Source organism: Lampris incognitus, chromosome 16 (genome assembly GCF_029633865.1).
Source record: "Lampris incognitus isolate fLamInc1 chromosome 16, fLamInc1.hap2, whole genome shotgun sequence".
Taxonomy (NCBI): Eukaryota; Metazoa; Chordata; class Actinopteri; order Lampriformes; family Lampridae; genus Lampris; species Lampris incognitus.
This window is the reverse complement of record NC_079226.1, coordinates 31510078-31536310: the sequence shown is the minus strand read 5'-3', so window position 1 is coordinate 31536310 and position 26233 is coordinate 31510078. Positions and strand designations below refer to the sequence as shown.

The 26233-nt window shown below is 45.5% G+C and overlaps 1 protein-coding gene across 2 annotated transcripts; it reads left to right on the top strand.

Moving 5' to 3' along the window:
• Positions 1 to 152: 152 nt before the first annotated feature.
• ttbk2a (tau tubulin kinase 2a) lies at positions 153 to 26146 on the top strand. 2 transcript variants are annotated; one of them, XM_056295747.1, is made up of 17 exons: positions 153 to 171; positions 256 to 418; positions 5455 to 5617; positions 7392 to 7539; positions 10329 to 10402; positions 10638 to 10778; positions 11960 to 12064; positions 12359 to 12424; positions 12658 to 12750; positions 12903 to 13028; positions 14377 to 14534; positions 15135 to 15342; positions 15536 to 15750; positions 15939 to 16494; positions 17414 to 17776; positions 18611 to 19590; positions 21573 to 26146. In XM_056295747.1, the coding sequence occupies exons 3-17, from the start codon at positions 5549 to 5551 to the stop codon at positions 22039 to 22041; spliced, it is 3771 nt and encodes a 1256-aa protein (XP_056151722.1). In that variant the 5' UTR covers positions 153 to 171; positions 256 to 418; positions 5455 to 5548; the 3' UTR covers positions 22042 to 26146. The 2 variants fall into 2 exon arrangements, with proteins under 2 accessions (XP_056151722.1, XP_056151721.1); XM_056295746.1 differs by having other exon boundaries at positions 160 to 418.
• Positions 26147 to 26233: the final 87 nt, after the last annotated feature.

Here is a 26233-nt window from a genome sequence, read left to right as displayed (position 1 = left end):
AGCGCGCGTGATAGATCCCGCGAGCGAGCTTTAAAAGACCGGAGGCGCGTGCACGCAAGCTGTTGCGAGGGCGAACGAATCGTGGACGCGCACGCAGGAGTGCTGTCACGTCACGGATCCGCAGCGACAGAGAGAGAGAGAGAGAGGGGGGAGAAAGAGAGAGATGCTGAGGTGACAGAGAGAAGGAGAAACGAGACGATCGTATAAACACATCTATCTCTATCTCTCTCAACATCTCTATCTGTCTCTTATTAGTAAGCACATGTAACCGTCACCGCAACAGACTTCGCAACCCCGGGTTGATTCGCTATGGGATTCGGCTCAGCTCGTTGTTATTGCCACAGCCTCCCAACGTAGAGGATTTTCTGTAACCACACCCGGCCCCTCTCGGATCAAGGATTGGAGCAAGGACCTGAAGGTAAGGACACGGCGGACGTGCTTGTCGGAACGATAGCATACGATCGCCATTGTAGCATAGCCACGACTGCCTTCCACTCATCGATCTGCAAACGGGCGGCTTGGGGGGGGTTTGTCACGCTGAGTGTTGGCCGAGCTGCTAACCTCCACGCCGAGGAGGATGAGCCGTAGCGTGGCCTGTGGACGGGCAATCAGCCCACCTCGCTACGCAACAGCTCTCACTCGAGCCAGTACAGCGGGCAATAATAACAGAGTAAATTATATATTATGTGCATTTTTTTTTTAATTTTTTTTTTTGCTGACCGCTACATAGCTGGCATGACAAACGTGTTTTGACGTCGCCGCGGCCCCGTTGTGCAGCCTACCTGTCAGGACTCCGCCGACGCCGCCTCATCACCCACAGCTGCGCGCCTGCTCGCTGTCCGGTTCACTTATGAGGTTTTTACTCGGCTCTCGCGTTTGTGCTGTAATGCAGCACTGGAAGTCCATTTTTAAATATTTTTTTGGAAGAATGGTCTAAGTAAAGGCGTCCCCCGTCACAGGACGGTTGGACACAGTCATCCCCTGTCTCATGAATACACACCGCATGACATTCGGTGCGTAGTCTTCCCTAGAAGACGGCTTCTGACGGCAGCAGCTAGCCCCCCCCCCCCCCTCTCTCTCTCGGGCCAGTAAATAGATGTGATTAAAGTGAACTGGGTGGCTGTTTTAATCAGTTTATTTGCTCAGTTATTTGCACTTGATTGGGAAAGTGTGCCTGCGTGGAGGGGTGAATGTATTTGCAGGCGCATTTTAGTCCTCATCCTTAGGTAGTTTTTTTTTCTCCCCAGGCAATATTTACAGGGGGGGGGGGGGTCGGTTCAAAATCGTCTCTGCACCCGGGTTTAGAGAACCGGAGGGATGGCCTGAGAGGTGACTTGTCATTTTGCGTCTCGAACCTGTCGCTTGATCCAGCCATAAAATGAGTCTCCGGCGGAGCAAGAGGAGACGACAAGCTGCAGTCAGCAAATGGAAATGGCACTGCACCATCGTCACTGTGGCCATGCTGGGGTCAGGAAGCATGCCTCGCAGAAACAGCAGTTGGTGTTCACACGTTGGTCTTTTTTTTTTTTTGCTTTTCTGCCCCAGATTGTTTTGTTTTTTTATGATGATGAAGGAATACACAAGTGGAGGTGGAGGAGATGGAGGAGGAGAAAGAGAAACGTTGCCATGCTTCTCTGTGAGGCGTGAGATTAGTCACAGTGTGAGCCAGTCTGGTGTGTGTGTATGTGTGTGTGTGTATGTTTGTGTGCATGTGTGTGTGTACTGTACTTGTTGAAGCGACTCCAGCGTGCTTACTTGGCAGGTATCGGGTTGGCTCAGTTGCTGAACCAGTTTAGGGGCCGTTTCGCGTGTGCGTGTGCGTGTGTGTACCCAAATCCCCTTATTTTAGAAATTCCCCCTCTCAACTATGGAATTGTGGGGGAATTTGGAAAACGGCAGCCTCCTTACCATCTCCTTTTGGTCGATTTTGAAGAAATAACTCAAGTCCATATACTGCCGGGAAAGAGGCTGAGCGACAAGCGTGTCTAATGTTGATTTCTCACAAATTAATCAAACAGTCACAAACTCCTGGAAAAAAGGTGACCTTGAAGTTCTGACACTGAACTCAGCGCAGAGGTTGTTTCGTTACGGTGTTTACCAAGACCCCGATCGCAGGGTTTGAATCACTTTGATCGTTTGTTTTCTGTCATCCTCGATTTAGCATTCCATGAGGAAATCTACTCATCTCTTTAAAAGACGTCTCCCCAAATCTGGCTTACTTTAGGATTTATATGTAAAAATGCATGGATCGGCAGACCCTTTCTGCACTCATAGCTTTCAAATATGGCTTTTTGGATGTGGCTATTAAGGAGAGGTACATGGTAGCTGGAACGTGACCTTATTTTCTTGTAAACAGGCTGTGTTCTGCTTCAGAATCTTGCTTTTTAATCCATCTAACAAAGATGCATTAGACCAAATTGAAGTTTCAAATAAGATTCTTACCATTCGTTTCCATTCCACATTTGCCTCTGGGGTTGAGGCCAACGTAGAAAGGCACCATTCTACTGCTGTTAAGAATACAACGCTGGGTCCATTTATAGTTGGAATTTAGTATCCTACTTTTTTCCTGTTTCATGACATGGACAAGGCTTTGTGGCCTCAATATCTTCTGTTTACGTGGTTGTGAAGAAATCCACACCCTGAATTAAGAACTCTCTTCTTTTATTTAGCAGTGTTTCATCCAGGCAAAAACCTGAAGATGTGTGTTGTCGTTTGCATTTTGCTTGATGAAGACCATTTTGGTTAAAAATTTGCAAAGTGAAATGAGGGAGCTCTTATTCCAGTGTGCAGATAATGTTCCTACTTTCTATATCTTTCTGTATGCCGGCATGGTTTTATCCAGCACCTGCCCTACTTAGTTTTGGATGTGCATTTGGCTATATTTTTGTTTTTATGGCCTCATCTTGCACCAAAACAACGTTTAGCAAGTTAAAGATTTGATGTGATGCCCATGTAGAAGACATGGTAGGTAGGAATGTACTTGATGCGACATTCTGAAGTAAGAAGACTTAAGATTGTCCGAGAATATTTAGATCAGAGAACAACGTGTCTTGTAAAGAATGCAAAATCGAAACCCTAACAAGAGAAAATTTGGAAAAATTGAACATCTGCACCCACAGATAGTGGCATGTATCCATCCTTGGGTTCTTTGAGTTCAGCCCTCTCCTATCCAATGCTCCCCTTGCTGGGAATTGGAAAGATGCTGCCATAGCGAGGCCACATTCCTCCCTGAGTGTCAGCCCTGTGTCAGATTTCATCGTCTTCTTCATTTCACTGTTGTGTATTCCAGCCTTTTTTGCCCTCTGGGAGCTCTCAAATCCATCACAATGCTTGATGGGATTGATCGCCTTCTTGATGTCAGCATCATGCCCTGTGAACCAAATGGTGTTAAGGAGTCTTGTTGCGTAACTATAGACGTCCATATAGAATGATTATTTGAAATCAGGTTTGCCAGGCCCGCTTTGTGTGTTTGAAGCCAAACTAGAGGAAGTTGCCAGTGTGTGCTCCTCTGAGAGATGATTATCTGTGACATGGCTGTTGTGTAACATAGCACCACAGACACAGCTTTTCCAGAGGAAACTCCACGTGAACCTTGTTGTTTAGACAGCCTGCTGTTTTGTGAGATGGGTGTTGTGCAGTGTGAGCACAAAGGCAAACTGCAACGGATTTGTCTTAGCGCTCCAACTTGTCTTCCGAGACGAGATCTGAAGAGTTCTTCTGGCGCAGAGTTTCTCCAGCAGCGGGTCGGTGTCTAAATCTTCACAAGATGTTCTGATAGAGATGGGAAGCACCACTTGGGAATATTGGATTGACTCATATTTTTGGGTTTTGACTAAACTGGCAAATGACAAAATTGTTTCCTGATGCAGAAGCAGTTAAGAAGCAGCGTTCTTCCTACCAAGGTACAGACGGGCAGGAGATTAAACGGCATGGTTGTACAACTTCCAAAAAGCTAAAGAATAATGTGGCTTAACTTCTCAAACACGAGATAGTTAATAGACATATGAATCTGATACTGGGATAAAACATTTTGTAATCTTAGACTCTGAATTGGGTATTACATTTTGGGTATGTAACACAGAACTACTTTTAATAAATCTTGACAGCTGGTGGGGTTGACTGACTGATGTAGGGAAAGTTTGTCTGGAAAGACAGCTGCTAGTAGCAGGTGTGACAGCTGCAGCTGAGACTGTGGATTAAAATCATCAGGTGCTAAAACAGAGGGGTTAACTTTTACTCTGGCGACACGCAGATTTACTTTTACATTCTACATCCAATCTTGCCTGCCCTTATTTAGGTCTTGGCGAAATGTTGGCCTTTATAATCAACATGCAGAGAACATTGGCATGTATTATAACGAGCAACATCTTAGGCTGCCTTCAGATGACAAGAAGTTTGCTCTTTGCTCACCATGACGTAAGACACAGAGCATAGTTCAGACACTTGGTGCAGAGGCAAAGCGCAGTGCAGGTACTATACGTCGTCATAGCTAAGCTAACTTTAGCATTGGATTTAGCTGAGTTCGTGAACTATATGCCTATTCACAAACCGGGTCGCCCCATCTGACTGCTGACATTTCAGCATGCATTAGTTTTCCTGCCAAGATCATGGTATGTTTTTAATGGGTTATATGTATATAGTAAGTTTTTCTTCTATCACTCTCTACCTCCCCTGCTTGCATATGTCGCTTCTGGCTAAATTACATACAACTGTTATCTCATTGGTTGCACTTTGAAAGGTCAGTGGCAACCGAGGTCAAAGTTGAAATAATTTGAACTTTGAGTGCAGCGCTCGGTGGCAATTTCGAGCGGTGCACCCTGCCGCACCAAGGGTAGTGCTTCCACCTATTTGGACGCCACCAGTCTTCCCGTAGGAAAACAATGACACAGCTGGCACAGAGCAGTGGGCACGGTGGCCCAGCGGTTAGCACTGTCTCCTCACAGCAAGAAGGTCCTGGATTTGAACCCCAGGTGATCTCAGGTCCTTACTGTGTGGAGTTTGCATGTTCTCCCTGTGTCTGCGTGGGTTTCCTCCGGTTTCCTCTCACCATCCAAAAGTCATGCATGTTAGGGTTAATATTCCAGTCTGTGCCCCTGACCAAGGCAATGGAAAGAAGAAGTGGAGTTGATCCCCGGTTGCTGCAGCTGCCCACTGCTCTTATACAATAAGATGGGTTAAATGCAGAAGACAAATTTATTGTAACCAAACTGCACATTGACAAAAATAAAGTGTATTTCTTTCTTCTTTTACCACTGATCATATATGAGAACCCTTATGGATATGTTAACATACTAGATTAAGTCTCAAGAATTGGCACAAGATGTGATTCTGTATAGGAAAACTAGCATAAATCAACTGAAATCCCTGTGCTTCTAAGGTTGTTATTTGTTTACCACTGTGAGAGTTTGTCTTGTGATAACTGTAGAGCATTGTCACTCTCTTGGGCTTCTATAGGGTTCTCCGGTGGGGCCCAGATGCCAGTCCCAGTCTGAGGCTGGTTGGTCATAGGGGAAAGCACTAAGATCCTTGGGCCTGGTCCACTGGCGGGATGAGTGGGGGAGCAGAGCAAACCGACATCCTAAGTGTCCTCGCCCTGGTCAAGGAACGATGGAAAGTGGTAAGTAACACGTGTATAAAGTGACAATAGAAAGTGTGTGTCCCCCCCCCGACCCCATCACTGCCTGTCCCTAGCTCATCCTCATCCCTCCTCAACCCCCCTCCACGCCCGCAAGCAACAACAGCCCACAACGGCTTCATTGTTGTTTGGCTTCCAGTGAGTAACGAGGTTCACATATTTGATCAGAAGGAAACAATGGGTGTAGCCGTTACATTGTGGGAAGTTTGGTAAACAGAAAATAACTATCAGCAGGTTCAGTAACTTGACGCTTTTTGTGTTTGTTTGTTTGTTTAGTTTAAGCTGATAGCTGACAGATTATCAGTTCAACTTGAACCGACAGTTCTTATGGGTCCCACAGTGGATGCAAACTGTCTTTGTGCCCGTAAGCTTCTTCCCTGTCACACACACACGCATGCACGCACGCACGCACGCACACAGTTTTATACAAAAGGGTTAGTTCTACACAGGTGTTCCTCACAGCCCAGACATCGATGCACCAATTGCTTTCCCCCAGCCTTACTCTGTCATTGGACAGTTCCTCTCTCCTCTCCTATCTTACCTGTGGCCTGGGCAGTTTGAGGTCGGAGCCTCTCTGTCCAGGCACTGCTGCTGCAGCGTAGTGAGGTGAAATCCTAAAAATAGCTTGAGTTGCTATTTCTGGCAGTGCAGCGAGCTATAGGCAGCAGCAGTGTTACCCCAAGGGCCCATGTCTCTCCATGCTGTGCCAACCTGGGTGCCCATGTGAGGCTACTCTACTCCTATTTGGCAGTGCTGCACCACTTCCTGTCTTCTTAGGAGAAGAGTTACATAACAATACTGCAGCTAATCCCCTCAGTTTAGCTCCTGGTATGGCACAAATGTATGTGTGTGTGTGTGTGTGTTGGAGGACACTGAAGGACGTGTGGGGAGTTTAGGGGAAATTAAAACACTACTACTTGTGAGGGGTGCGGATGAATGGGTAGGGTCTGGAAAAAAACAACAACATGAAAGAAGACAAAATAAAGAAAACTGTTAAATCAGCAATATACCATAATCAAAACTGCAAGTGCTGTTAATGTGAAAGAATTTGTCTTGGGAATTTTGTTGCGTAGATGTGTTGGAGTCAAGTTGAGCTCCAATTCTTTACCGAAACACAGAGCACAAGTTAAAACAAAGGACTACAGTGCAAAGGCACCACAGATAAAATGGACTAAGCATGCTCCGATACTGGTTCCAGATATCAGGCTAAAAATGGAGTGTCTTGTCAGAGATTTTACCCAAGACTAAAATTTGATACTAAAATCCATGAGTAACATGACATAAAATGGCCTAAAAGGGGGGAAAAAAGGCTTGATTTACTGCATTTTTGGCGTAGGGAAGCCTGAATGTATTTCATCAGTGGTGGAAAAGAGCTGATTCTGTCTCAGTTATTTTACCCATTGAGCCCAAACTAATGCTTTAAATCTGCAGTGTTTATCAAATGTAATGGATCAAAATAGTACTCAGTATCAGTCAATACTGAAACATTTATCTTTGGATCGATATTTACAGTGAGAAAGTGATACTGGTACATCCTCACAATGGACATTAAGCTGTGCATACCCACTCCTCTTCATCTCAGCATCACTTAACCAATACTCATCTGCAGCAAGCAAACAGTTACAGGTTCAGTACATAGCCCAAGGACACTTGGCTGGAATTGAACCTGGGACCAGCCTCCTGTATGCATAAACATACATGTAGTTTTGGACCTAGCAAATTTTCATTTTCTGTCTCTTTGCCCCTGTTACCCCAGGTAAAGAAAATCGGGGGCGGGGGGTTTGGGGAGATCTACGAGGCACTGGACCAGCTCACGCGGGTCAGTGTGGCACTGAAGGTGGAATCGGCCCAGCAGCCCAAACAGGTGCTAAAGATGGAGGTGGCCGTGCTCAAGAAGCTCCAGGGTGAGTCGAAATGGATTCAGTGGGTTCAGTTACATTGCTAGGATGGATTGACCGGACCTGGCAGCATGTATCCTGTTTGTCCTTTTGCATCCTTGGCAGATAAAAAGCAAGCGTTCAGAGAAACATTTTGTGGCCTGGAATTGCTCTGGGTCTGGTGGAATGACAGGCCCACAGATAAACATGAAAACACCAAGGAAAAACAGAAAATGACATAGTAGTGACAGAGCTACACCCTCTGATTCCCATTTAAATCAACATCTCTTCTTGCAGTAATCCTAAGCTGATTTAAAGGGAAACAATCATGATTTTAAACATTATTTCTACATGCATGTTGTAGGGATAACACATTTGCAGCTATAATACTGAAAAATGTTCTGTCTGCGTTTGAGATGCTGCCAAAATTGGACAGAAAAGTGGCCGCCGGTGACATCACAGGCGGACACAATTTCAGCTGAATTTCAGAGACACAAATAAGACTGCTCAGCGTCATGGCTACTAATGGGAGTGTTATCCCTTCAACAATTATATAGAGATAATGTTGAAAATTGTGACCTTTTAATGCATATGACTTTATTGTCCATGTCCATCTACCTCAGACATGTATGCAAGTAACCTGCTAACATCTATTTCAGCATCTCTGATATATTCTCTGCACCATTGCACCTTATCACCTCTTATTTCGCCTGTATAAGTCAATCCTTATGTATATATCTGGAGATTGTTGTGTTGTAGTGTTGTTATTCTGTGTTAAGTACATTGAGAGAGCCACAAAACTGGAGTCAAATTCCATGTTTGTGCAAAGCTACAAGACCAATAGACATGATTCTGATTCTGATTCATTGACAATAGATTGTGAAACGATATGTGCTAACTGGCATAAAGAGCAACCTAAGCCCTCAGCAAGTACATGGACACCCTTTTCACATCTACAGCCTTCTAGATCAATCCCTCCATCCGAGACCAGCCGTAGATCATCCATCTCATCTCCAAACGCACTTTGGCTCAGATTCCAGCTCTGCTTTAGTTCACTTCAGTTCGCCTCCGTCTCTGTAGTACAAAACGGGTCACAATTCGCCAGGGATAGCCGACACGTCCCAGTCATTTCTTGTTCTGGGATTCAGAACCCCCTCCCTGTTTTTTAAAGCCCAAGGATTTGAGTGGCACAACCTGGAAGGTTGAGATGCATGGCGACAAGGGTGAGGGGGAAAAAAAAGGAGGGGAGGCGTTGAATTTGTGAGCATGCTGGGACACTCCCTGTTTCACATGGAGACCGAGTACCAACAAAGCAGTTGGGAGAGTTTTCTTTGGGGTGGGGGTGGTGGGGCATTTTATTTGCTCATTTCTTCTTTTTTTTAACCTTGTCCCTTACCTCCTCTCTTCCTTCCTGCCCTTTTTTTTTGTACCATCATGCCTTTTTCTTTCTCTCTGCTGAGAGGGGAAAATCAATGGGCTCAGATCATGTTTGCTGTCTAATGGCCCTGGCCTGAAGCATTATGGGTCTGTTTTCCTCCTGAGGGAACCAGGATGTAATGTGAGACAGCTGAACCCCAGCCCCCAAACACTGCTTCACTGCCCACTCCCGAAGAACAAACACTGACCCAAACGCCTTGTAAGCAGATAAATGGGTTTATAAAGTGCTAATAACACGGAAAGCTAATAATAGAACGTTTTACTTTTTGTCTTTTTAGATTCTTCCTTCCTTTCTGCCTCCCCTTGCTCTGTTTATTGTGCCCTTAAATTAGAGTGATTTGCAGCTGTGTCGAATTATGGGTAAAAATGCAAACTAAGGGCAGTGAAGGGAAAAATCTGAGGTTTAAGTGTGTGTGTGTGTGTGTGTGTGTGTGTGTGTGTGTGTGTGTGTGTGTGTGTTTTCATTTTGACAATTGTGTGTGTGCTGCTTTATAGATGAACATTGGGTAATTTTTTTTTTGCACTATGCTGAAGAAGTCTGGGGTGTGGCTGCAGCAGGGCTGCCAACACAGCAATATCTCCAGAGACCAGAGTGTATACACACACACACACACACACACACACACACACACACACACACACACACACACACACACACACACACACACACAAAGAAAGAGAAGTACATATATATTCACACACATACACACACACACAAAGAAAGAAAAGTACATATATATTCACACACACACATGCAGAATAGTGCCCTATAAATCAGTCAGGAGGTCATTCAGGGAAGCTGAGTGGCGGTGGGCTTGTAGCGACTGGAGAGGGAATAGGAAATGACAATGCACATCTTCAAGATTGGCGGCATGGTGGCGCAGTGGTTATCACGGTCGCCTCACAGCAAGACAGTCCTGGGTTTGAGCCCCGGGGGTAGTCCAACCTTGGGGGTCATCCCAGGTCATCCTCTGTGTGGAGTTTGCATGTTCTCCCCATTTCTGCGTGGGTTTCCTCCGGGTGCTCCGGTTTCCTCCCACAGTCCAAAGATATGTAGGTCAGGTGAATCGGCCGTACAAAATTGACCGTAGGTGTGAATGTGTGTGTGATGGACTGGTGGCATGTCCAGGGTGTCTCCCCGCCTGCCGCCCAATGACTGCTGGGATAGGCTCCAGCATCCCGCGACCTTGTGAGCAGGATAAGCGGTTTGGATAATTGATGGATGGCTGGATCTTTAAGATTCATGCAGCGCAACATATCGTACGGTGAAATGACACCACAGATATCGTGACGTACCGTTGAAGAGACTTCTTGCTCCCCCGCTCCCTCCCCCTTTAGGAACCCTCCTGAGAACGTGTCGTTCTCTCTGCCTCTTTCAGGTAAAGACCACATCTGTCGCTTTGTGGGATGCGGCCGCAATGATCGCTTCAACTACGTGGTGATGGAGCTTCAGGTAAGTCTACTACCCAGCTTACCAACCAGTGAGTCCAGTGATGATGGAGCTGAATGTAGATGTAATAGTTGTACACAGGCTGATAGTCTCATGCTATTTTGAAATTATATTTGTGTGTGTGTGTGTTTGGCCAGTGAATTTGGGCAAGTCATTGAAGCTTTGGTGTATAGCAAGAAAAAAAAGAAAAACCTGGCTTGGTCCCGTGTCAAGTTATTTTGTACATGAACTCTTTCAGGGCCGTAACCTGGCCGACCTGAGGAGGAGTATGACCAGGGGCACCTTCAGTGTCAGCACCACCCTGCGTCTGGGACGCCAGATCCTGGAGGCCATCGAGAGCATCCACTCAGTCGGCTTCCTGCACCGTGACATCAAACCGGTGAGTCAATTGAGACCTGATGTGACGGTAGCTGAAAATGGTTTAAACTAGCTCAGATGGCACGGTGGCCCAGTGGTTAGCACTGTTGCCTCACAGCAAGAAGGTCCTGGGTTCGAGCCCAGAGGGTAGTCCAACTTTGGGGGTCATCCCGGGTCGTCCTCTGTGCGGAGTTTGCATGTTCTCCCCGCATCCACCTCCTCCGGGTGCTCCGGTTTCCTCCCACAGTCCAAAGACATGTAGGTCAGGTGAATCAGACTTACTAAATTGTCCCTAGGTGTGAATGTGTCTGCCCTGAGATGGTGTGGCGACTTGTCCAGGGTGTTTCCCCGCCTTCCACCCTATGACTGCTGGGATAGGCTCCAGCATCCTGCGACCCTACTTAGGATAAGCGGCTTGGAAAATGGATGGATGGACAGTTCAGATTGAGTCAAAGAAGGTTGAATCAGTTCATCTGGATGTAACGTTTATTGACAGATGAACTGATTCAACCTTCTTTGATTTTCTTACCTGGATTATGGAGCATGCATCAAGACCGTTTGATGGAGCTTTTATTGCCTAGTTAGCAAGGAACTCAACTTATATTTTTCATGTAAAAACATAAGGGATGTATCTCAATATTTTAAAAGGAGGAAGACCAGGAGTACAGGAATATCAAAAAAAAGAAAAAGGAATCTAAGAGTATCTCTGTATCTAGAATTATTAAGTGTGCAAGGTAGTAAAGGGATTTAGGCAAGGATCTCTTATCTTTTTATTATTGACTAAATAAATATTTCCCTTTCCTTCTCTAGCCCTCTTTGACCTATACATTTTCGGTTTATAGAAATATTTTTGTCTCATAATGTCTAAGTGCTTTTGTACTGACCCGTGCACTCTCTAATATTGGCTAATGCAATTTTGCCAATCCAGCAATTTATCGTATTCCACCGTTGCACTTTTCATGAGTCTGTCTCAATAAGAGCCTTGGCTAAATGCCTGAAACAGAATGAAATGTTAAGTCCTTGTGTATTTGAAGCCGTCGCAGTAAATTTATTTCCCACCGTAGAGATAAGTTATCCCCCAGGTACCACATGAATACAAACAGTTTGACATAAAACCAATAAAGTTTGATGTCTCTCCTTAATCTTTATCATTTGATTACCTATCGCCTCATTACCCCTTTTGTTTCTCCATCACTACTTCAGTCCAACTTTGCCATGGGTCGCTTCCCCAGCACCTGCCGTACGTGCTACATGCTGGACTTTGGCTTGGCTCGCCAGTTTACCAACTCCTCCCAGGAGGTCCGACCTGTAAGTACCCTCCTGTAACACACATCATACGCTGTGGCTGTGCAAGTGTCGAAACCTAAATTAAGTAACGATGGAAGGCGAAGATGCAGTTTGTAAGTTTCTCTTTTTTATCTTCTGTGCTATTTTGAGCTGAAAAGGAATGTATTCTATGGAGATTTTCTTTCCATCTTTTTTTTTTTTTTGTTTTGTCTATTTTCATCATGCTGTTTTGTGCCTGTGAATTTAATGGGCCTGACTATAGAGACCATATCAGCAGCAGTGTTTGATTCCTCTGTCTCTCCTCCTGTTTGTCAGCCTCGGCCTGTGGCAGGGTTCAGGGGAACGGTCCGTTACGCATCTGTCAATGCACACAAGAATAAGGTCAGTGTTAGCCTCACATCAGAGCTGTTGTGTAGTGTATGAGGGGTGGCAAGCCAAACACTCCTACATGTGCTATTCCCCACAATCGGCTCCTGTCAGTGTCTCGCCTGTGTTGCGTCATTTCGCACATCTGGGTTTTTGTTTTGGTTTTTTTTTAACAATAAAACATTATCAACCTGTCCGGTGGTCAGATAATAATTTTAACTTCACCTTGGGATGAATCAATTCTACAGGAAATGGGTCGTCATGATGACCTCTGGTCCCTCTTCTACATGCTGGTGGAGTTCCTGGTTGGCCAGTTGCCATGGAGAAAGATCAAGGACAAAGTAAGGATGACCAATAAATGTTACCGCTTCTAGAATCTAATCGGCATTGTTGAGGTCGCTGTAAGTCATGAGTGGTGACAGATTTTGTGTGCACGTGCGTGCGTGCGTATGTTGTGTAACTTTGTGTGTTTGCGTGTGTGTTTGTGTTCCAGGAACATGTGGGGAAGCTGAAGGAGACCTATGACCATCGGCTGATGCTCAAACATTTGCCCTCGGAGTTTAGTGTGTTCCTGGACCACATTTCCAGCCTTGACTACTTCACCAAGCCTGACTATCAGGTGATGGAGTCATGTGTTGTTGATTTTTTGTTGGATTTCAGAATGTTGGCTGTTTTTTGTTTTTTTTTAAATGCTGGTTCAAAACTTTATCAAATAAAAGGTTTGTAGACAAGTGATTGCTTGTGGTACATAATGTCAGCATAACTGTCTTATGGCAGGTGAAGTCATGCAGCCACCCCTGACAGCCATATTGGAGATCCACAGCACTAGGCAACAGCTAAGAAGCTGACTGCATTTTCAAACTAGCGACTCAGCTGTCTCGTGACCACTGAATAGACGTATCTGCAGAATCTTTTGAGTACCCCGTCCAGTCTTCTTGTCTTAAGCCTAAAGCTGTGTTCCATACACAAAGCGGTGTATTGCTGAAGTTGCTGCTGGTGTTAATTGCTTGTGGGCATATCACCCTGTGTTTTTTTGCCTCCTCCAAATAGCTCCGATGTGCTCACAACATTTTAGTCAGTAGCTAATCGTGTAGGTCATCAATTCATATGAGACTTATCAGTGCATTTATTGTTTGAGTCATCTCTTTCTTGGTATTCCATGTTTCATTTAATGAAGAGAAAAATAGCTGGGTCCGCGGTGGTGTAGCGGTCTAAGCATCGGCTTTGTGTCGATGCAGTTGCCCACTGGGGACCGGGGTTCGCGCCTCGGTCTCGTCAGATCCGACTATGGCCGGATTCGATTAAGCAGCAATAATTGGCAACGCTGTCTTCGGGAGGGGGCGGAGTCAGCTTGTGTTGGTCACATGAATGCGTCTCTGTGTGTGTTGGAAAAAGCAGTGGTTCAGCCTGGATTCGCCTTGTCACGAAAGTGGTGAGGCGTCTCCTTCAAGACTGCTGGCCGGAGAGATGCAGTTGGCGAACGCATGCAGTACGAGGTAGGATGTTTGAACCAGAATAGGGAGCGATTGGCCACTAAATTGGGAGAAAAAGGGAAAAATCAGAAATAAATTTAAGAAAAAAAGAGAACAATAGCTGAATATTGTATTAAAATGGGGAATCCACAGACCATAATGATTTGCCTCTCATCCATTTTTGTTTTAGTGGGAATTAGGAACCAAAATTTGTTTTTGTTTTTTTTTCAGCGCGGTAGGCAAGAAGTGAAACACGTGAATCTGATTGGCCATTGCCAGGGGATATATTGCCCATATCGCTCAAAAGTTCAGTGTTTCTCAACTTTTTACCAGGTCACCCCCTCTCCTGTGTTGTTCGCTGTCATAAAGAGTCTGGCAAAAAGTTACCCGAGCTGCTTCATGTCTGAGTGTACCTTATCTTGCCCGAATCTTCCAGAATTTTTAAAAGACGAGAAAAAAAAACATTTTGTTTCTTTACGTCTCGTGCTGTTACAGCTGCTGATGTCAGTGTTTGACAACAGCATGAAAACCTACAACGTAGTGGAGAACGACCCGTACGACTGGGAAAGGACAGGCACAGATGGCACCCTGACTATCAATGCAAGCGCCACCACTCCCCAGCACCACACCCGCCTCACACCGGCTCACTTGGGGTACGTGTTTGCAGCGTATTGGCTGTTTTGGTCATGGTTAGTTGAGGTCAATTCACTCTCGGTTGAATCAGTTCTTTGTTGCTTTTTTCAAAATTGAAAACCCAAATATGTTTGATGAAAATATATATTTGTCCATCCAGTCTGTAAAAAAAAAAAGAAAAAAAGAATGAAAGCTCGATTGCTATTTTGTGTATTGCAAATTCATATTAGATATTGAATTGTATCAGTTTGCCCCATGTACTAAATTGAGTCATAAACCTTTCACTGGGTCAGCGTTTTCCCAACCTAGTCCTCAGTAATCCCCTGCCCTGCAGATTTTCATTGTAATGCTGAATTGGTATACTGGCATGTAGTTACTCAACCAATATGCAGTTAGTTATGTCAGATTTGGCACATCTGACATAATTAAGTGCTATAATATGATTGGTTGAGTAAATACAAGCAGGCCTACCTATGCAAGGCTGCAATGAAAATCTACAGGACAGGGGGTCCTTGAGGACTGGGTTTGGATAGGTTGGATGGGTTGGCTTGAGCTACATATGAGATCAAATACAATATGATTTGGAAAAAAAAATCTATGTGTACACTTTTACGTTCCAGCATGGCGAATGCCTCTCTGATCCCGGGCGACCTGATGCGGGAGAACACGGAGGAGGTTCTGCAGGATGAGCAGCTCAGTGACGGGGAGAACAACCCAGCTCCAGATCGCCTGCCTGGTTCCCCAGTCCACCCTCACCGCAACCAGGAGGCTGACGTCTGGGAGGAGCTGGACCGCAACCGCAACCGTATCAGGACCGCAGTCTGGAAGGTAGGCTGCACAGCCGGTCACATGCTTTGATGAAGAGCAGACGGATAGAAACTTCTATACTTCACATTTGTTTGAAAATGTAGTGCTGGAGTGTGAGAATTTGTGGTTTTGTTAAGTTTTCAATGACAACAAAGTACTCAACTGAAATTTATCATAAGTCTCTTACAAGTTGCAAATGGACTTGTTTCCACAGGCAGCAGCAGAAGAGGAGCACAGCAACAACCAGGGCCATCAAAGCCCCTACACTGGGCCCAGCCTGGGATCACCAGTCAAAGTGCATTCTGATGTGGTCCCTTCGGACCGTGATGGCACCCTGTTGAGGAAGCTTCGCAACATCTATAGCTTGGAGCTGGAGAGAAGACTGGGCCTGGAATCCAAGCCCAGTCCAGAGCGCTTCGTGGACGCCTGGTCAGTTCACCCCTCAAACATCTTCTTGTGTTACACAAGACAACAATTCTGTTATTTATTTTGCCATCAGTCTGCTCAGTTTGTCGTCACGGTTTGCAGTGTTTCATTTCCAAAATTTTGTTCACACCCTGTGCTTGTAGCACAATAGAGATATTGCTGTTTTTGAATGTATTTGTTTATGCATCTAGCTCAGCGAAGCAGCATTTGGGGGCTCAGCCACAGGGGAAAGATCCTGAGGAGGCTGCAGTGGTCCCAGTGGCCCAGCTCCAAGCTGTAGCTGCCAGGGAACGTCCTGAAAGGGTCTGGCACTATGATGAGGAGTTCCTTTCTGGAGGTGGCTCTCCTAAGCCAGCATCCCCAGGCTCAGCAGAGCAGGGAGAGGGGGCAGCGAGCAGTGGGGGCTTCGTGGCTCTCAACCTGAGCTCTGGAAGACAGGAAGTTGACTCTAGGGAGTGGGTAATGGTGGAGCGACCCAGTGGATCTCCTGGGGCCAAGGTTACCACCAGCCCCTCAGAGGAGGACGAAGAGGAGCCAGAGGTGCTCCACCCAACAGAGCATTCTCCTGGGTGGGAGAGGGGCAGCCACAGCCCCAGCTCTGGCAAAGCTAAGCAGGAAGCAATGGCTTCCTCCACAGGATCTGCCAAGGTGGACAGGCTAGAGCTGAACGTGGACCCTCCGGGGAACTTGCCACCCGTCACTCCGACCAGCCCAGCTGAAGCTCTGGCTGAAGGAGTTCTCACTCAGGTAAGGTCCCTCCCTCCCAGTCCCATTCCATGACAGAACATACATTATGCTGACTGTACTTGGCATTTTACAAAGTTAAAAAGCTGTACAGAGTCAGAGTTCTAGCTGTAGAACTTCAGTGCTTTAATCATATGACTGTTAGTGATCCACCAGCTGCATCTTGCTCTGATCTGAAGCAAAATGTTACTGCTTTATGTGTGCTTGCTTCTTTGCCTGCATATATTTCTTAGAAATAGAGATAACTGTGTTATCATCAGAGCTTCTATCAGATCAAGGCAGAGAGAGGGAGAGAGAGAGAGCTCATGGCTTTGAAACACACTTTGATTTGCATTTGATTTCATGCATATTTGATCTTATTTGCAGATGCTCATTTGCAACAGACTGACTAACTTTTCTTCACAAAAAACTTGCTTTTGGTTGCTTGCAAATTAAATGGATTCATTTCCGAAATTAGCCTTGGTTTACTTAAACGTTTAAATGAGTTGTTTGCTTCTTTGCTATTCATAACATTCAGCATACCTCTTTTACTAAATCCAGATTCTATCTTAACAAAGTCTAACATCAGTTGCTTTCATTCTAGAGCGTAGAGAAACATTTTCTATACAAGAGAAATGAATGCCCTTCTTATCCTCTGACCCTCCCCATTAACCGAGCCACTCCCACTGAGCTCTAAATCTACACTTCCTTCCCATAATCCACTACTCCTACATCCCACAGCCTCAAGCTGCCCTTTCGATCCTCTCACCCTCTTTTTGGCCACAGCTGACCAGTTCTAAACAACTTCACACTGCACTGTTCCACCCTTTTAAACCTGCTCGTCCCATGTCATGGCTTCTCCGCCCTCCGTCGTCTCACTCCCTCATCTGTCTCACGAAACCTCCTCTTTCCATCTCCCACTTCTCTCCCTTCCCTCTCTTAGCTCCCCACCTCTCCTCCGTCCTTGCCCGAGGAAGTTTTGGTCCGGATATCCAGCCCCATCCTACTGCGCTCTCCCAGCCCACACACCTTTCTGACCACCCTGTCGGACCCCCTGCACCAGTGCCAACCACCGGGCATGAGGCGCAGCCAGTCTGCCGACCAGCAGCAGCAACGGCGGCGGTGGCAGCAGGAACGCCTCTCGTCTTCCTCCTCCTCCTCATGCCACGCCTCCCTACCACTACCACCAAACACTGCCCCTGGCACCCACTCGCCCACGCGCAGAAAACTGCCAGCTATCCCGGCAGGCGCTGCCAATTCCAAGTTTCCCTCTGTCATACGCATCACTCGTGCCCAGCTGCAGCAGGTGATTAACCAGTTGCGGTCCTGTAGTGTCAGAGACACATCTCATCCAATCAGCGTCCTCTCTCTTCTTACAGTACATCACTCACCATATGCCAGTGGTCAGCTTGCTGACTTGTTTTGTTTTTGGTTGTTCTGATTTTGCTTTTGCTTCGTTTGCCTTCTTCTATGTTTATTTTGTGTCGCTTGGTCATTGTGTTGTCGTCAGGCAGCTCTCTCCAGAAACCAGGAAGGGCATTGTGCAGGCCAGACAGAGCATGCTCAGATGTGTCCATGTGTCTGGGGATGTGTTATTGTCAACTGAATAGGGGTGTGTGTCTGTCTGATTTTGGCATGTTGGTTTGGAATGTAGAGTCATGACTACAGGTTGCATGGTCTCTTTTGTTTCAGATCGTCTTTGTCTTCTCTCTCCTTCTCTTTCTCTCTCTCTCCCTCTATTTGTTTCTCACCCTCTCCTCGTTGAAGCCCCCTGCGAAGTTGCGTGAACGTTTCCTGTCCTACTTGCCGGTTTAGTACTCACTGCTTGACTGACACTGCCATAGCACTCGTGTGTTTCGGTCCGATAATGGTAGCTATGGCATTGCATGCTGTTGCCAAACTAATCTCCATTCAATACCCCATAATATCAAATTTCTCTCTAAATGTCACATCTGCATCCGGCTCTTGCTATATAACTACAGCACTACTCGACATGTTGTAGTCTATCAGCAACAGGCTGTTGACAATTGAAATATTTCTCTCATTTATTTTAATGCCTTTCATTTTCAGAGTAACACCCCTTTCTTTTTCTTTCTTACTCTTACTCTTTCCCCTCTAACACCCCACCCCTCCACTCCAGTTGACGGCTCAACGTCCCTCTGGGCTGTCCTCACAGTCAGGATCAGACAGTGCTCCACAGTGCCTCCTGCTGGAGAGGCATGCCGAGGATGAGGCTGAGGCTCCAGGCCCTCGGGAGTACAAGACAGACATCAACTTCATTCAGGACCGTGTGCCCACCCAGCCAGGCACTCCAACAGACCCCCTGGCTGAGACACTGGTCAACGGAGACAGCCACACCAAAGCCCATAGCCCTGTGCCAAGCCGAGTGTCCTCCCCACGCTCACCTCGCTCATCTTCTTCCCCTCATTCACCCCGCTCACCCCGCTCTCCTCACTCCCCTCGTTCACCTCACAGCCCAGTATTTGCCAACAGCCACCTCTGGCCGTCCATTAATGGTCAAGAGGACTCACTCATCGGGGCCTTCCCCAAGCTGAAAGGCCCCGACAATGACCCGAGTTCCCCTACCTGCACCATGGAACCCCAGAATCAAGCTCAGATAGAAGAGGAGAAGGCAGAAGGGAATTTGACAACTGGGGAGATGAGTGGCCCTGCCGCCTCTTCCCCACCTGCCCTCCGTAAGGATCCCAACCGCAGGCATAGTCGCATCCCAGTCCTGGAGCCCTCCAGCCTGCTGGAACCCCCTCCTCCGGGCTCTGCCAAGGAGAAGTTGCTACAGAAGAAGGCTAGCCACCCTGTGCCCTCTCCCACAGCCTCCCCATCCCTTTCTGATCGACGTGGCCCCATTGTGGCCTCCCTACCCAGAGACCAGCTCTCATCTGCTTCAGACCGCTCACAGGACGAAGACTCCCTCCTGGGCTCCCGATCAGACCGCCAAGGGGATGAAGCTCCCTCCCTCTCCTCTTCTTCTAGCCCTCTGTCCCGCAAGAGTAGGATCCCGCGACCCATAAATCCTACTCCTGGCCCCGAGCAGCTGGCTGCCCAATTCCTGCCCCGCCCGCCCCCTGGAAAGCCACCTAGCCGCCCCACGGTGGAGGGCAGGTAAGTTCTTGTCCAGCCACACTTTATCAATTTGACATAATTACCCCAACAAATGAACCCCTTATCTGCAAGGGATTTATTTTGCTTTAAATGTACTATGAGGCGTTTTGGATTTTTGTTGACTCTGAGCACCTCTGTGAACAAAAGTGGTAGTGTTTCACAAGAAGAACTGCTTCATTTCCCATTTCCTCTTGTTGCAAAGATGTATATTCACGCTTGGGTAGCTTATGCATTTGTTTTGAAGAGAGGAGTGAGAGACATAGTGGTGTTTTGGAAAAACAGCTGTTAGCAAGATGAACAGCGATGAGGTAATGTAGTATTTCTAACTGTGGTTATGCATCCTGTTTGTGTGCTGTAACTCCTTTTGTCACATTTTGCAGGGAATTGATATGACATTTGGAATAATAACATAGCAGTATCTCATCTTGGTGATGGTCTCATTTGCCTATGTCTGTCATAGACACATCAAAATTAAATACAGACTGATAAATAATTGGTGAAAATCTCCTTGTAGCAGCTTTAATAAGACCATAAAAATCACACAACAATATATATATATATATATATATATATATACACTACCGTTCAAAAGTTTGGGATCACCCAAACAATTTCGTGTTTTCCATGAAAAGTCACACTTATTCACCACCATACGTTGTGAAATGAATAGAAAATAGAGTCAAGACATTGACAAGGTTAGAAATAATGATTTGTATTTGAAATAAGATTTTTTTTACATCAAACTTTGCTTTCGTCAAAGAATCCTCCATTTGCAGCAATTACAGCATTGCAGACCTTTGGCATTCTAGCTGTTAATTTGTTGAGGTAATCTGGAGAAATTGCACCCCACGCTTCCAGAAGCAGCTCCCACAAGTTGGATTGGTTGGATGGGCACTTCTTTGAGCAGATTGAGTTTCTGGAGCATCACATTTGTGGGGTCAATTAAACGCTCAAAATGGCCAGAAAAAGAGAACTTTCATCTGAAACTCGACAGTCTATTCTTGTTCTTAGAAATGAAGGCTATTCCATGCGAGAAATTGCTAAGAAATTGAAGATTTCCTACACCGGTGTGTACTACTCCCTTCAGAGGACAGCACAAACAGGCTCTAACAGGTACTATTTAATGAAGATGCCAGTTGGGGACCTGTGAGGCGTCTGTTTCTCAAACTAGAGACTCTAATGTACTTATCTTCTTGCTCAGTTGTGCAACGCGGCCTCCCACTTCTTTTTCTACTCTGGTTAGAGCCTGTTTGTGCTGTCCTCTGAAGGGAGTAGTACACACCGGTGTAGGAAATCTTCAATTTCTTAGCAATTTCTCGCATGGAATAGCCTTCATTTCTAAGAACAAGAATAGACTGTCGAGTTTCAGATGAAAGTTCTCTTTTTCTGGCCATTTTGAGCGTTTAATTGACCCCACAAATGTGATGCTCCAGAAACTCAATCTGCTCAAAGAAGTGCCCATCCAACCAATCCAACTTGTGGGAGCTGCTTCTGGAAGCGTGGGGTGCAATTTCTCCAGATTACCTCAACAAATTAACAGCTAGAATGCCAAAGGTCTGCAATGCTGTAATTGCTGCAAATGGAGGATTCTTTGACGAAAGCAAAGTTTGATGTAAAAAAAATCTTATTTCAAATACAAATCATTATTTCTAACCTTGTCAATGTCTTGACTCTATTTTCTATTCATTTCACAACATATGGTGGTGAATAAGTGTGACTTTTCATGGAAAACACAAAATTGTTTGGGTGATCCCAAACTTTTGAACGGTAGTGTATATATATATATATATATATATATATATACACAAACGCATGTGGGCAGTGACAAAAAAATAGTGTATCAAATCATATGTTCACTTTGAAATTCCCCTCTAACAATCTGTGCCTTTTCGTTGACCTATTTTTGCCATGGAATATATGACTTTGTTGTTAATTTATAACCTGGCCTCTTCGATTCTCTCCAACCACCTTCGCCCACTCAGGTTTAGGCGTTACCGCATCAGGGCAGGCAGCACAAGCGACTCAGACCTCCTGACCTGCCTGGCACAGCTGATGCACGGCTCCCGCGGCTCCCCGCTCCACCACCGCTCATCGGTCCAGCATGCTGGCTCCAGGATGGGTATCTGTAGCCTGACCAGCTCCCCCCATCACCACCACCATGGGTACCACCACCACCGGAGCTCCAGCGCCTCCCCACGTAGCTCGTCCTCTCTGCAACGCTCTGTCAGCTCCTCGCCCTCCCGGCATGAGCACCGTGGGGGCGGAGGAGGGGGCTGCCTGGGGCGCAGCCGCTCACCCCCCAGCTTCTCGGGCTCACCCCCTCCCCGCCGCTCGTACCCCCACCACCAGGAGACTTGCTGCAGCCGCCAGGCCCGCGCAGGCCCCTTCCAGCTGCCCAGGGGCAAAGGCTGCAGTCGAGAGGGCAAGTGCTCCAGCAAGCTGAGCAGATAGTCGCCCCGCCCAGATGCTCAGCTCTGCTCTGCTGCAGCTGTAACAGAAGCTGGGAAGTCCACATTCAGGGCAGGCAGAGGGGGTGACTACCACCAGGATGAAGGCCTGAGTGTAGTCAGACATCAGAAGTAATTTTTGTCTCTTCCCTGCCAGTTTGAACCTCACCCCTGTCTCCCTATGTCACACCCTTCTCCTTCGGTCATTTCATTTGCACTTTGTTGCTTTACACGGTTATCTGCCAGGCTTCATGGTTCCTATATCAGAGAGAGGGGATGTTGTCATTTTCAGGTCGCTTTAGTTTATATAGTGCACTGTGTTGTGGAGCAAACTAGCATAGCTGAAAAACAAAACGAAAAGAGGATTTCCTAATACAGGTAGTACTGCAGCTTGTAAACCATTAGGTAGACCAGTGGCTACATAAATCAGCTCCCTGTTAGTTTGTGTTTGGTACATCCTACACCAAAGTAGATAGTAACTCACTTAGCCCCTATTATTAATGCACTTGGATGATACTGATTGGATGTCAGTATTATTGATCACTACTTAACTGAATGTTGGCCCAGTTTTGACTCATGTATTGACCTAGATATTTCAGGCAGGGTTTGATGTTTACTGTACAGAATATTATAAGTAAATGTACAGTAGTATTTAATGAAATATTTATTGCAGTGCTAGGAGATATTTCTGACTCCCACCGTCGCTCAGATAGTAGCTGAATAGTACGGTATCCCTTGCATTAATTTTAAAATGTATAAAAAAAGGGGGATTACTTCCCGATGATCCTTTCTACAATCATGTAAAGTGTGTGAGGACACATGCTTACTTGTGCCTACTTTGATGCTAAGGGAGAATTTAAACTGTCACACCGAATGAATGAATGAATCGACCAATCAGTGAATGAGCAGTTTATAGGTGAGAATTCTTTTTAACAGAAATTCCTTTTAGAGGTCGCTGACCTGACCCGATCAATATTACCCGTTTTCCCAGCCCTCGTCTTAGTAATGTAGTAGTGACGGGTCGGAGCAAAGGAAGCAACATTTATTATAGAACACTAATTTATTATTAATGTCTAGACACAGATGTTTGTCTCAACGTGTGCCTTGGCACATTGGGCAGCTTGGGTGTTCACTTTGGTGGGTTTGTGATTATAACAAAGGGAGCCAAAAACAAATAATGTGCCAGTGGGTTAAGATGACCCTCTTCACTGGGCTGTAAAGAGTATTTTAACTAGATAAGAGGAAGCGACAGGAATGTTTCTAAGTCGAACACTATTTTAACAGCAGTTAACTTGAAGAAAGCGTAGACATTTGTAGTGACAAAAAGGGAATCTTCTAAGCGGAACCAGTTTTGGCTGTCCTTTATGACCGTAGATAACTTGAAAACAGGGCGTCCGGGTAGCGTGGCGTTCTATTCTGTTGCCTACCAACACGGGGATCGCCGGTTCGAATCCCCGTGTTACCTCCGGCTTGGTCGGGCGTCCCTATAGACACAATTGGCCGTGTCTGCGGGTGGGAAGCCGGATGTGGGTATGTGTCCCGGTCGCTGCACTAGCGCCTCCTCTGGTCGGTCGGGGCACCTGTTCAGGGGGGAGGGGGTCTGGGAGGAATAGCGTGATCCTCCCATGCGCTACGTCCCCCTGGCGAAACTCCTCACTGTCAGGTGAAAAGAAGCGGCTGGCTGGCGACTCCACATGCATCGGAGGAGGCATGTGGTAGTTGGCGGCCTTCCCCGGATCGGCAGAGGGGGTGAAGCGATGACCAGGATGGCTCGGAAGAGTGGGGTAATTGGCTGGATACAATTGGGGAGAAAAAGGGGGAAAAATGAAAAAGGAAAAAAAAAAGTAAACTGCGGACCTCAAGAAAACGAAATATCATCCAGTATGTTTGCCACGTGTTACTCGCACCAAAAAAGATGGCCTAATGCCTCTGAAGGAAAGAACATTTCTCGTTTGTTTTTCTTGTGCCAGAGAATGTCTTTTCGGCGATGACACGCAGTATGTTTGTACACAAGGCAAAGTAACAAACCACTGTTTTCATTCATTGTTTTCCTATTCCTCACTCAAAACTGTCCACTCCACCTTCCCTCTCCTCTGCTTGTAAGATACTGTAAAATAACTTCAGCTTCCAATTCTACTCTTTGCATGCTCTTCAGAGAAAAGACAGGAAAGGAAAATAGAACAGCCTTCAAATAAAAGCAGCACACCAGTTCCCTTGAATTGTCATCTGTCCCATGAAGACTATAACCTTAAAGGGATTGCTCTTCATTTTAGACCTTTTTTTTAAAAAATTTAGCTCATATTAACCTGTATATTTTGTTTTATAGCTTCGTCCCATCAGCTCTGTTGACACCGCTATTCTGCACTCGAAATTTGCTACCTACACTGACCTAGGATGATTGTGTATCTTAAAGATTACATGCTGCATTTTTTTCATCGAAGTAACAAGCAGACCTCCATGCAACAAAGATGGTTTGTGTGACAGTTATCACATTTAAAAAAAAAAAGAAAAAGAGAAGAGTATGCTTTGCACTGGTTTAGGTACTTGAGACGACACATGGGTTGAGAGTATGCTACAGCTGCACTAACACCCGCCAAAATAAAAATACACTACCATTATTTTGATAAATCTTGTGGTTTGAATTGTGATACGGTAAGCATTGGTCTAAATCATATGCTTGGATTTTGAACGGGCACATTGCATTTTGCAGCCATAGAGAGTTCTGTTTAATTGGACTCATGCCCATTTTGAAGATACCTGCGCTAGTCTCTCAGAGCAGCTATGATGACTCATCCTGAAGGCAGACAGTGTTCAGTCAGTCAGCCGCCTTAAATGTCTCTTCTCTCCCCCTCTGTGCACAGCGAGGGATGACTGAGCCTTGTCTGTGTTGGAGATCATTCCACTGTTAGGTCAACCAAGCTGACGCCATGCCTGTCCAAGTGGTGGATATCGCCACTGAAGTCAGTGTAGGATATAGCTGTTCAGATTGCTTGTATTGCTTCGGCATTGAGCTGCAGAGAGCTCCCCACTGTGTTGTGTGAGAATGTGTGACCTCTGCCTATAAACAGGTGGAAAGTGAGAAGTTGGGGGTGCTGTGGTTGAGGTGCGATTGCTGATGGTGTGATACTTGTATGCTTTTATACAGACGCTCGCTGAATTCCATTTAACACCGACTGTCAACGTTTAAATTCTCCTCTTTGAATTATCTATTTCAAGCTTACAAATTTTAAGATGTCTCAAGCTTTCAAACTTCAGAACGCTGTTGCTTAGACCTTTAATATACGCCTGTAAAATATTCAAAGTATTTATTTAAACAAAGCCTTTATTGTGAACCATAACTTATTTGCTGCAAAGCTTCAATAAAAAGGGAGGAACAGACAGTGAACAGTGATGCTGGTTTAAAAAAAAAAGATAATCAGATTTCTTCTTCTGGTTTTATTATTATTGCACAGAGTGGTGTGTAGTTGTAGTACTAGTCTTACCTTTCAGATTTGATAACAGTTTTCTTTGTCATTTTTTCCGAGTGACTTGCTATTAGCAAGGTGTCATATATATATATATATATATATATATATATATATACACACACACACACATACATATATATATACTAGCTTGCCTGTATCTATGGTCAGATGTGACTGCCATGGCTGCAGATACCAACAGGGCCAACAGGACAAACCGACATTTTTTTTTTGAACAGATAGTCAAGGTGGATACTAATGAAAGCTTTGGTGTGAACTGACACTTGTCATGTCATAACATCGGATTACTTGTTTATAAATGATGAATACTTGACAAATTATTTATTGTCGCATTTGCTAATTTGCCCATCCATCAATGTGACTTCGATTGTTGGATGTTTTTTTTGAATGGTTGATATATTTGTGTTGTAATGTATCTCATGGTTCTGAAATGTAACTGTACAGTCACATAGAAAGAATGTAACCAGTGGAGGTTTTGCATTGTACATAACTGTAATTATTTATGTTTATTCTATCATTTGTATCATATCAAGGCCTTGTACAGTGTTTTTTGTTCTTTTGGTTTAAAATTATTTTGTATTTTATTTTTATAAACTGGTTATAAATAAAATACTCATTCAGCATGCAGACAACTTAATATACTTGTTGACTTATTTTGTGTGTGCGTCAGAGAGAGAAAGATAATTGGAAGTTTTGATGTGAGAACACTTT

Coding starts and splice junctions, on each gene's coding strand:
- ttbk2a (XM_056295747.1), top strand. CDS start 5,549: ATGAGTGGGGGAGCAGAGCAAACCGACATCCTAAGTGTCCTCGCCCTG. Junction 15,343..15,535: donor TCAGGACCGCAGTCTGGAAG/GTAGGCTGCACA, acceptor TTGTTTCCACAG/GCAGCAGCAGAAGAGGAGCA. Junction 17,777..18,610: donor CTCGTGCCCAGCTGCAGCAG/GTGATTAACCAG, acceptor CCTCCACTCCAG/TTGACGGCTCAACGTCCCTC.